The sequence below is a fragment of the Octopus bimaculoides genome, chromosome 10 (assembly GCF_046866305.1).
Source record: "Octopus bimaculoides isolate indiv1 chromosome 10, ASM4686630v1, whole genome shotgun sequence".
NCBI lineage: Eukaryota > Metazoa > Mollusca > Cephalopoda > Octopoda > Octopodidae > Octopus > Octopus bimaculoides.
This window is the reverse complement of record NC_142937.1, coordinates 35,024,858-35,037,827: the sequence shown is the minus strand read 5'-3', so window position 1 is coordinate 35,037,827 and position 12,970 is coordinate 35,024,858. Positions and strand designations below refer to the sequence as shown.

Here is a 12,970-nt window from a genome sequence, read left to right as displayed (position 1 = left end):
TGTGTGTGTGTGTGTGTGTATAATTATATATAGTTATACAATTATATATATATGGAGAGAGAGAGAGCTAGACAGACAGACAGACAGATGTATGTACATGCATAGATTTATGCTTGTATGTGCATATGTATGTGTGCATGCTTGTATATGTGTAAGCGTGTATACCTACACTTCGTTACGTGCATACGCATGTGAGAGTGTTTATTTGTGAATACCTATATTCATGTTTAAGAGCATTTACACATATGTATGAGCGCATTTCTGTCTGACTGAACCCGGAACCATATGGTTCCGGGTTCAGTCCCACTTCTTGGCACGTTGGGCTACTGTCTTCTACTATAGATTCGGGACGAGTGGATTTGGTACAGGGAAACTGAAAGAAGCCCGTCGTATTTATGTGTGTGTGTGTGGTTGTATGTTTGTGTGTCTGTGTTTGTACCCCCCCCCACTATTGCTTGATAACCGATGGTAGTGTGTTTACGTCCCCGTAAGCTGGCGGTTTGGCAAAAGAGCCCGATGTAATAAGTACTAGGCTTACAATGAGTAAGTCCTGGTGTCGATTTGTTTGACTAAAGGCGGTGCTCCAGCGTGACTAAATGACTGAAACAAATAAAAGAATATGTGTGTGTGTGTAATTAGATAGATAGATAGATAGATAGATAGATAGATAGATAGATAGATAGATATCGGGAGATGGTTGTGTGTGTGTGCGAGAGAGACAGAGAGATTGAGTATGTGCATGCATATGTGCGCGCACCTGCGTGTGCGTTTGTGTGTGTGTATAAGTGTTATTTCTTTACTACCCACAAGGGGCTACACACAGAGGGGACAAACAAGGACAGACAAACGAATTAAGTCGATTATACCGACCCCAGTGCGTAACTGGTACTTATTTAATCGACCCCGAAAGGATGAAAGGCAAAGTCGACCTTGGCGGAATTCGAACTCAGAACGTAGCGGCAGACGAAATACCGCTAAGCATTTCGCCCGGCGTGCTAACGTCTCTGCCAGCTCGCCGCCTTATAAGTGTATAAGTGTACCCGCAAAAGTATGTGAGAGATGTTTACATGGGATTCACAATGTGTGTATATGTGTACAAGAATATAATTGTGTGTATGCGTGCGTGTGTGTATTTGTGTGTGTGTGTGTGTGTGTGTGTGTGTGTGTGTGTGTGTGTGTGTGTGTGCTTACGTATGCCCATTTGAAAACGGATGTGCATGACGTATATGTATGCATGTGTTTATCTGTGCATCGGTGTATGTTTGTGTATGTAGTAATGTGTGAATATGCGTAGGTGTATGTTTGTGGAATAGTTTGCTACGGTGTGTTTAACTATGCATGTATATATATATATATACACACACACATAAACGCACACACACACACATATGTATATATACATATATGCATATCTACATTAATATATAATTCATATATGCCATTGGCTGTCTCATATCATTGTTGTTTATATATACCGAATGTGTGTGTGTGTGTGTGTATATATACATATGTGCGTGTGTGTATGTCAGTGAGTGTGTGGGTGTATGAATTCATGTATGTATCTATATTTACACGCACACACACACACACACACACATATATATATATATTTCATCTTTTATCTGTTTCTTGTTTCGGTCATTATACTGCGGCCATGCTGGGACACCACCTTTAATTTTTGGTCGAACGACTTCAGTACTTATAGACACCCTGGGTGGAGGCTGTAGGTGTACACACAGAACTATGTGTGTTGTGTTTGTTTACACGCGATTTTTATGTTTTGTTTGTTTCTTTTCTTACTTGCCGAATATCGAGGAAGGGCCCGAGCCCTCGAGCCTTGGAGACCGTCCAGGACTAATGAGATTAGCCACGTGCGTGTATAAGTATATGTATAAACGACTGTATTTCAATGTACGTGTATGAATGTTTCAGTCTATACATGCAGTGTGTGTGTGTGTGTAGAACTATGTATGAAGTGTATGCGTGTGTGTATTCGTGTGCCGACCAAAGCCTCGTGAGTGGATTTGGTAGGCAGAAACTGAAAGAAGCCCGTCGTATATATAAATGTGTGTGTGTGTGTGTGCTTGTGTGTCTGTACTTGTTCCCCCCACACACACCCACACACACACCCACACACACTCCCACCATCGCTTGACAACCGATGTTGGTGTGTTTACGTCCCCGTAACTTTCGACTAAAGGCGGTGCTCCAGCATGGCCGCAGTCAAATGACTGAGACAAGTAAAAGAATAAAAGAATATATGTGTGTGTCTGTGTGTGTGTGTGTGTGTGTATTTCTGTGCCTGTACAGAAGTAGTATGCGTATAAGCAGAGAGAAGCGTGTATGTATAGATTACACATACATCGTTGACTGTATACAAATCCGTGTGTGTTTATGTATGTATATTCATCTCTCTCTCTCTCTCTCTCTATCTCTCTCTCTCTCTCTCTCTCTCTCTCTCTTTCTCTCTGATAGGTGTATGTGTGTGCGTGTGCGTGCGTGTACATTCATATATAAATATATATATAAATAAACAAATAAATCTTGTTTCAGTTTTATATTTTTTTTAAAGCCTAATATTTATTTTATTGATCGCTATTTTAGAAGTGCTTCGCTACGAGAACGTAATCGAAGCAACACCGGTTGTCAAGCGGTAGCGGGGAGCGACAGACAGACAGACATAGAGAGACAGACAGACAGATAGAGAGACAGACAGACAGATAGAGAGACAGACAGACAGATAGATAGACAGAGAAACAGATAGACAGACAGACAGACAGATAGATAGACCTATATATATATGTGTGTGTGTGTGTATATATATATATATATATATATATATATATATATATATATATATATATATATATATATGTATGTATGTATGTATGTGTGTGTGTGTATTCAAGTGTGTGTAGCCGCATATAAACGGATATGTAGGTATGTCTTCCATATTGAGTCCTTTATTTAACAAGTAATTGCAGTTAATAACAATTATATTTTGCTGCACCTTCTAGGTGCAATTCGCAGTTACATCTACGTGCAACTATATGCATCTAAATGCTGTTGCCTAACAATACACCTTCCTACTACACCTACATTCTCATATCGAACGCTGCATCTCCTTAATGCGCATTCTTCATGCACCTTCCTGATGCACATTACCTAGGAATGAATATTACTAACTCACTGTTCTGCTGCACCTGTATCGTGCACGCTGTCACTGCACAAATACTAATGCATATTCCTACTTCACCTATATACTTTTATTTAACACTCCAAATCACTAATGCATCTTGCTGCACCAATCCATATTGTATTCTGAAACTGCACTATATTAATGCACCTTTCTGGTGCACCTATGCACTGGTGTCTAACACGTCCGTTATGAATGTGCAATAGGGTTGTACTTGTATTGTGTCTAGCATTGCAATCCTTAATGCACTTTCCCATTGCACTCATATTACTACATAACACTGCACTTCACAGATTGACCTCAATGCACCGATAACCCGTTACCAAACATCGTATCTTACGAATGCACCTTCTTACATAAACTATACGTTGCTATCTAACAATGTACATTACCATTGCACCTTTGAATGTTCCTATGCGCAGTTACTTAACACGGCACATTATGGATGGACCATTCTCTGTAACCATATATTATTACCTAACACTAATCCTTCGGATGCTCCTTCCTTACATAACACTGCTTTGTAAAAAAAACAGCTAACGGTTGCACTTTTATAACAGAACCTGCAGATGTACCCAATAGTACAGTCCCTAACACATCTTTAGAAACGCATATTGGTACAATATCTTAGGAACAGGAAGGACTGTATCAATAAAACTTAGGTCCTTCAGTCCAACACTGCACTCTGACAGTGTACAGTACGGTGAGTATTACCAATCGCGTGCGGTTGAATACTATTGGGCAAAGGGGTATTACCGCTTTAGTAACCATACTTCTTGATATCAGGGTATATCACTGAGCTTTACCTCTGTACCTTATCATAATTGACCAACCATTACAAAAACACTAAAGAATAACCAGGCCCAAAATAGCACTCTATCGCTGCACTCAGTTGCTGCACTATAACACTATGCTATATGCTTCCTTGTGGCCTACCACAGACCAGTGTTTCTCAACCATTATTAACCTTAAAAACCATTTTAACTCAGGTGGACTCTCATAACCAGTCTTGTTATATTTATATGATCAAACATTATTAGGAATTGTACTTAAAAATATATTAAAATATTTAGTATATTGCAGATGTATAACTGCACAAAAATTTTAACAACAAAATCTTACATGGACCCTCAAAGGTCATATGGACGCAGGTTGAGAACCATTGCTTTAGACTATAGCATTCTACCACTATACTCTATTGGTACTTATACCACTGCACAATAATACTATATTTAATCACTACATTGCAACATAACACTGCAACATAACACTCCATTGATGTCCCTTACTACACCAACACATCATAACATTGCAATGCAGAACTTTATACGTACCTTTAAGTACAATATTCTTTTGTTGCACCTTAATACTGCACCCTATATTAACTTGTAATGCAATGTATTATTGCACTGAGCTGCACACATGCTAATTCCGTTTGCATATGCAAGTGCTATAAGTGATGTTAATAGTACTGCACTTAACTATTGCAAATTAATACAAAAACCTTATTATGGTATCTCATTGTTGCACGTTACTGCTGCAGTTTAATACTGAACTGTACTTCTTGTACTTTATTTTTCCATCTTAATACTGTACTTTACAACTGTATGTTTATTAACGTCATAAGAATTTTATAAACCCTGAGAGAACGTGAAGCAATTCTTCCTCAGAACAGTGAAGCTCGAAGCAGATAAAGCTATAAATAATAGCATGCAAATATTCGGTAAAAAAATTTGCATAGAAAAAATTGGCAGCTTCGACTTTTGCTATCGAAAGCTATAATTTATAGCTTTTTTTATCTAAGGCGGTGAGCTGGCAGAATCGGTAGCATGCTAGGCAAAATACTTAGTGGCATTTATCCCGACTTTAAATTCTGAGTTCGAATTACTCCGCGGTCTACTCAACCTTTTATTCTTTTTGGGATCGATAAAAAAAGTACCAGTTGAGCACTGAGGTCGATGTCATCGACTAGATCCCTCCCCTAAAGTTTCAGGCCTTGTGTCTATAGTAGAAAGGATTAGTTATAGCTTTATCTCCTTCAAGTTTCACCAGTCCAAGAAAGAATTATTTACTTCCGTATTTCACAATTACACCTTACAATACAGTGTAAGGTGCCATTGTACCTTATACACTTATAAATTATTATGTTAACAGCTACAATCATTGCACCAGTTAAACACAATTACTCTGTGTGTAGCACTATGAATGCCGCCGAAGACTGAGTCATTGAAATTACATTTAACACATCACTGACAATAATATCTGTTGATCACTCTTCAGATCTTTCTTTGAGGGTTATGTCGAGTGGGCAGATGTGAGCCGGAACAGATATTACAAGATGTCAGCAGCCTCAAGTTTCTATCCACAAGTCAGTTCTACACATTAGTACTTACACTTTAATAGTGCACACTGATGCTGTACCTTAGTACTGTGGTTTACAATCATACATTTAACAATGCACACCAGTTATATGCTTTAGTACCCTGTTTCAATACAATAACTTAGTATTACTTTTTTTAGTTCTAACTTTTGTACAACACGTCTGTAATGCACTATAACAGCGTTTCTCAACCGGGGTTCCCCGGAATTCTAGGGTTCCGCAAAAGGTTCCTAGGGGTTCCGCGAGAAAGAGTGAGATAAACTAATGCTAATTTCGTGAACGTAATATTACTATACATGCACAACACATTATTGGTTATTGTAATATTGTAATATAGACATCATCCTACCTAACCTATTTTGTTATCAAAAAATATAACCATATATATAAATATATATATATATATATTTATATATATATATATATATATATATATATATATATATATATATATATATAAACAATATATGAGTATATGCATATATATGTACATGTATGTATATACGTTCATCCACATGTACATATAGATACATAACTGGGTACATGACGTGGCAAAAGAACAAGGACAAAAATGGTAAACAAGGTGCAACAAACAAGCAGGCCACATAGAAACATCCCCTTCATCAGCTGCCACCATTAAAACTCCGCATCGTTAAAATGGTTCTTCCCAATATATATATATATATGATATTTACCACGTAAACTACGATGAAAGAATATGAGAAAGATATAGTACATAATTTTTTTTTGTGCAGAGGTTCCTTGAGGCATGTAATTTATTTTATGGGTTACGTAAGAGTAAAAAGGTTGAGAAACATTGCACTATAGCCTAACACTGCAGTAGAGCATGACACCAGAGCTCTACACTAGAACAACACTGCATTGACTGGTTTACAATATAATGCATTATCACATAGCTACCGAGCTAAGGGGTCGGGGTGAACTTCAACGACAAAGATCAACAGCCTTTTGTAATGGCTCCAAACATGTCGTCTACGCAACTGTACCAATTTTTACATTTGCATATGGCCATTTACTTATAGGCGCAGGCATGGCAATGTGGTAGGAAGTTTGCTTCCCAACCACATGGTTCCAGGTTCAGTCGCACTGCATGGCCGCTTGGGGAAGTGTCTTCTATTATAGCCTTCAGCTGACCAAAACCTTGTGAGTGGATTTGGTAGACGGAAACTGAAAAGCCCGTCGTGTATGTGTGTGTGTGTGTGTGTGTGTGTGTGTGTGTGTGTGTGTGTGTGTGTGTGTGCGCGCGTATCTGTGTGTGTCTTTGTGTTTGTGTTTCTCGCCCTACCACCGCTTGATAACTGGTGTTTGTGTGTTTACGTTCCTGTAACGTACCTGTTCCGCAAATGAGACCGATAGAATAAGTACTAGGCTTTTTAAATATAAGTTCTAGGATCGATTTGTCCGACTAGAACCTTTCAGGGCGGTACCCTAACATGACCGCAGTCAAATGATTGAAACAAGTAAAGAAAAACTAGTATAAAAATAAGAAGCCCACATGTATATTGTATCATATCATTCCCATGATAAATCATCTCCACATATTCACCTCATTTCTATCTCAAGTCATACTTATGTAAACATGAATAATCAAACTGTGACTCAAAAGACTACGTAAAAAAACCATCAGTTGCTCAGTTAGCACAAAGACATCAAATTTAAAAAAAACAAAAGTTCAAAATAGTCCAAGGTTCACAGAGAACACATCGATGGCCCACTTGTAGGGCGCATCCCACCAATCACTGCTCTACCCGTTCGCTTGTTCTGTTATATATAACAACCGAATTCTCTTATTCACATTCTATCATCTAAAAACACGAAAGACACATTGGACAATGCTAGACTTAGATGTGCAAAACAACTGGGCAATGAAGACTGGAATATCGTTCATCATGGGTCTGCTCGATCAGAGTTGGCCTAAGGCTATAAGAACAACTACAAACATTGCACAATAAAACACAGCTGTCAAAATTGTCACACACAGCCAACCCCCATAGTAGAACCAACCCTTGTTGTAGAATGAAGTCAGCTTCATTCACAAATCCCTTCCAACACTCAGCCAAGTGCGTGTGACCCCGAACATGTTATCTAGGAAATTGCATCTTCGTTTGTCGCGTCCCAAATCTGACGTCATCCCATCTAATGTCTTTACGCGGGGCACTCAACGCCTTACAAACAACTATTAAATATCGCTTCTACTATAGACACAAGGCCTGAATTTTTGAGGGATGGGGCTAGTCGATTATATCGTCCCCAGTGCTTGTCTGGTACTTAATTTATCAAATCCGAAAGGATGAAAGGCAAAGTCGACCTCGGCGGAACTTGAACTCAGACGGTTAAGACGGACGAAATGCCTCTAAGCATTTTATCCGGCGTATTAACGATTGTGCTAGCCTTAAAAATCCCCAGCTAAATATCATTCAAATCATATTCTACTGTATTTTAAAAAGGGAGAACATATTGGATAACGTAGTCCCAGATACACTATGCCTAAACAAAAACAATATGGTCACAGCTGAGAAAGCATCACAACTCCATGCACACTCTATCTTCTTTAAAGATGGCTTTTTGGACATGGTTATAGAAAAAGACGGTGTGGTCACGGCTGGAAGACTTTTGATCGTAAGTTTCTGGATCAGAACTCACAACAATAGGGACAACAACATCCATGATTACACTGTACGCTTGTAGATGTTTGAGTTATTTCTTCTTAATCTTATACATATACATATCGGGACCACATGAAGAAGGAAGTTAACTTCAGAGTGACTGGAGTCTTATTCATGGGAAGATTGAGACAGTTATCTCATTTGCTTATTACAATGAAATCTTAGTCACACTGGATGAGGAAGGTATGAGGTGTTTACAAATATTTACATAACGTAATGCAGTCAGATCTCACATATGTTATGTATTTCGTTGAAAACTTCGTTCACCTGACATTACCCAAGACGTTTTTACTCAAATAGTAGAAAAGAAACTTCGTCTTCGTGTGTTAAAAATTAAAACGAACAAGTGTTATAACTCCAATACAATCAGTAAACTAAACGTCTTGGACTATATAGACAAAGTAGATCGCTGTAGGTTTGGTCTTCGAAGTTAACTGATCAAAGAAACAAACATGTTTCGATCTTATTAGGCTTTCTCAGTTAAGCATATTCAATATTCTATTCAATAAGCAATAAGCAACAGTAAAGGGGAACTATGCATACAAACACACATGCATACATACATACATACACACACACACACACACACACACACACACACACACACACACACACATATATATGCCTGTATGTAATGGATGTATGTAATGGATGTATGTATGTGTGTGTGTATTTGTATGTATACACATACACACATACATATATATATATATATTAGAGCAAAATAGGTGACGAAAAATACCCCAACATTAGAAACATTTTTCATGCATACAAAACACAAATACAGCAAGGAAAGTGTGTCACGTGTCCCATATACGGAATTGAAAAACTTCGATCAGCTGATCTCACAGCAGTTATCTTTCTTTCCTGTTTGTTTGTTCTAGATTTTTATCTCACGTGGAGGGAGTTTTAGATCACTAATTACTCGGATCATCTTTGTCAATTGAATATCAATTTATTATCAATTTATTATATAATACATCAATATATAGTATGAAGAATATTCCCCGAAGCCGCGGTATTTTCCAACAAACATATTGTTGGTTTTTATAATAAACTGCACTGGACCACGTTGCACACAAATCGTTGCACTGCACTACGCTGCGCTGTACAATGCTATGATAGACTAGGAGACACTGCTGAACACCAAAATGCAGTACAGTAGATTATGCTTCACAATACTACATTACACAACACTGTGTCACATTATACAACACCACACCGCCAATATACCACTCCACATGACACTATATCACATCGCCCTGCACCACACTACTCCACACAACACAACACTACAACACTGCACCACACTGCATCACACTACATCACATCACTCCACACAATACCATACCACACAACACTACTCCACACAACACCACACGACACAACACTGCACCACACCACATCACACTACTCCGTATTGCAGCACAACACCACACAACACCACTCCATACCACACAACACCACACCACACAACACCGCTACACACAACACCGCTACACACAACACACAACACCACATCACACAGCACAGCGCCCCACAACACCAATCCACACTACTCAAGCCAACGAGATAGTCTCTTCATGGTCACTGTCATTGCTAGAAATAGCAACCAAATTCCTCAAGCCACTCGGTAAAGTCATCTGTCACGTTGGATACTGTATGTCTGTGGTTCCCAGTACGAGTAAAGAGATATACTGCATGGCCACAGTGACTGGACATAGGAAGTAGACAGGTGGTCACTCAGCATAATAATAGACAGGGCATAGAGTTGGTTGGTTGGTCACACAACGTAGTCACAATCATTGAACATAGGAGTGGACGGATAGACAGCGACTGGACATAGAAGATCCACCGGTGGTCACATAAGTGTGGATACTGTGACTGGACATAACAGTGGATAGCCACAAGGCATGGCCACAGAGCATCGGGAATAGTGTAGGTGGTCACACGGCATGGCCACGCGGACATTATGGGACATTATGTCTAACAGGGAATCGCTGTTGATCACAGGTATACTGGGTCAAGGTTGACCTAGGGTTAAACAGCAACAATAACAACTACATTACGGAAAAACTACACGTTGCACCCTGCAACACGTGGTCGGTCGACCTGACAGAAAAAGCAGCTAAATATTTAAACCACACTCAGTCATCTTGATAATATTTATAATGCATTGAAGGCGGCGAGCTGGCAGAATCGTTAACACGCCGGACAAAATACGTGGCAGCATTTCGTCCGTCTTTACGAACTGAGTTCAAATTCTGCCGAGGTCGACTTTGCCTCTCATCCATAAGTACCAGCCAAGCAGTGGTAGGGGGTCGATGTAATCGACTTACCCCCTGCCCCAAATTTGCTGGCTTTGTGCCAAAATTTGTATTTATATGCAATATTTATAATGTACAGGGTGTCGGGTACATGGGGATTAACACATGCTCTTAAACAAAAGTAAGAAAGGAAAATTATTATTTCTTATATTTAATTGTTTATGTTATGATTTTATTTATTTACTCCATGTACCCAGACTTTGTGGACACCCTGTAGTTCGGGATGAAAAATAACGGAAAAACAATATGATAGTCATGGTTGGATTGTCTTTAGTTATAAACTTGTGTATTTGAAGAGTGTTAACCAGGACTATACAATATCAACAACCTCACACATCACACGATACAGCACCGTTACACATCATATCACATCACACGATAACACTATAGTACATGAGTGCATACTGTAACACACTTGATTATACTAACAACAACACCACACTATAACAATCTACCCAACACCACACTATAACAATCTACCCAACACCACACTATAACAATCTACCCAACACCACACTACATCACCCTCACAACCCTACAACATACTACGCTACGCCTCACAATACCGAAGAACGTCACATAACGCTATTCTACATCGAACTAGATAGACAGTGGCACGTCTACCAAGTTTTACTATGTAATCAGTTGCCATTGAAAGTGAAAGTAAGCGGGATGGATGCGTGCAGGTTGGACTGTATGGTGGCGGCAATGGTGGTGGCGGTCGCGGCGGCGGCGGCGGCGGCAGTGGCGGTGGTAGTGGTGGTGGGTAACAAGCAATGGAAGTGAGTGAGAGATAGGGAGAGGAAGAAAGAGGAAGAGTGAGGAAGAAGAAGAAGAAGAAGAAGACAGAGTGAGGGAGAAGGAAAGAGGGGGAGAGAGGTCAATGGGTCAGATAAAACCCCTTTCCATAATCAGAAACTCATCATTCTTAGTTTCCGCAACTATTTTTAACTTTTCCCCTTTTTTTTTTTTTTTTTTTTTTTAGGTTGTAAGGGGCCGTTATAGCAACAACAAAAAGAACAACATCAACAAAGAGTGACTTACTTGGCGGTGATGTCCTATTGTCATATCTGTTGGAACTGTTTGTATTGTATCATCCATACATTGAGAGACAGTACTTATGGTAGGGCTAAGGATTGGAGTACTGAGTATACTGTTGTTGGTGGTGATGATGATGGACGTGGCGGTACTACTGCTGATGCTGGAGGTGGTGCTGCTGTTGATCTTGTTGATGGCGGTGGTGGCGGTGCTGCTGCTGCTGGTGGTGGTGGTGGCGGTGATGGTGGTGGTGTAGTTAGTGGTGATGCTGTTGTTGATTGTGGTGGTGGTGGTGTTGGCGGCTGATGTCGTTGTAGTACTACCAGTTTGTTCGACGGTACCTCCGCCACCAGGTGCCGTGGCAGCGGCAGCAGCAGCGGCGGCGGTGGCAGTTACTGCACCAGCGGCGGGGGCAGTGGTAGTGGTGCTGGGGGAATTCGAAGCACTGTGTAAACCTCCATTAGTGCCGTTGCTACCTCCAGCACCAACATTAACGACGCCGCCATTACTACCACATTCACCACTATCACCGCCACCGCCATTACCTCCACCACTACTACTGTTACTGCTACTACTACTACTGCCATCACCTCCACCACCACTTCCGCTGCCATTACTGCCTGCTGCGCCTCCATTACTGTTTCCTCCATAACTGCTTACAATCGGGTCCCCCAGCAGATAGAGGACGCGTAATTCATACTCTGTGAGGTAGGAACGTATTTGCGAGTCGTCACCCAACATGGCGACACTGCGCACCTCCATGGCTCGTTTTTTGGTGCGAGTTTTCATGTCTTCCCATTTCTTTTTCACTTCCTCCACCGAACGACCCACGGGGGAAACGGTGTTCACCAGTTCAGCTATTTCCTGCCAGGCTTTCATTTTCTTGGCGTTGGTCACGCTATCAGTAAACTTGGCATTTACGGTCGACATACGTTTGCCAATGCCCTCCATAATGGCCGACACTTCAGATGCGGCAAAATTACTTTTCCGCTTCTTTTTCTTCCTTCTCTGTACTTCCATGTTTACAGGGGTTTACTTACACACACACATACACGCACACATATGTGTGTGCATATATATATATATAAATATATATATATATATATATATATATATGTACATACATATATATATAGGTTAGTATATATACGTATACATATATATGTATGTATATTTGTATGTAAAGAAACAAGTTCCTTTGGTGTGGATGGATGCTGGGTAAGGGTGGGGACTGTATATCTTTTTTTTTTAATGTTTTTCACATTTTTTTACAATTCATATTTGTTTGCAGTATTTTTTAAACTCCTTTCTTTCAATTTTTTTCATTTTTCTTTTTCTTTTT

General features: G+C 39.8%; 1 protein-coding gene across 1 annotated transcript in view; it reads right to left on the bottom strand.

The window, feature by feature from the left end:
- Window positions 1-12,760, bottom strand: part of LOC149133527 (uncharacterized) — a 36,645-nt gene extending 23,885 nt beyond the window's left edge. The window contains exon 1 of the mRNA XM_089358563.1: window positions 11,635-12,760. Coding sequence (XP_089214689.1) covers window positions 11,635-12,648 — 1,014 coding nt within the window. The 5' untranslated portion in view covers window positions 12,649-12,760. The remainder of the gene's footprint in view (window positions 1-11,634) is intronic.
- Window positions 12,761-12,970: the final 210 nt, after the last annotated feature.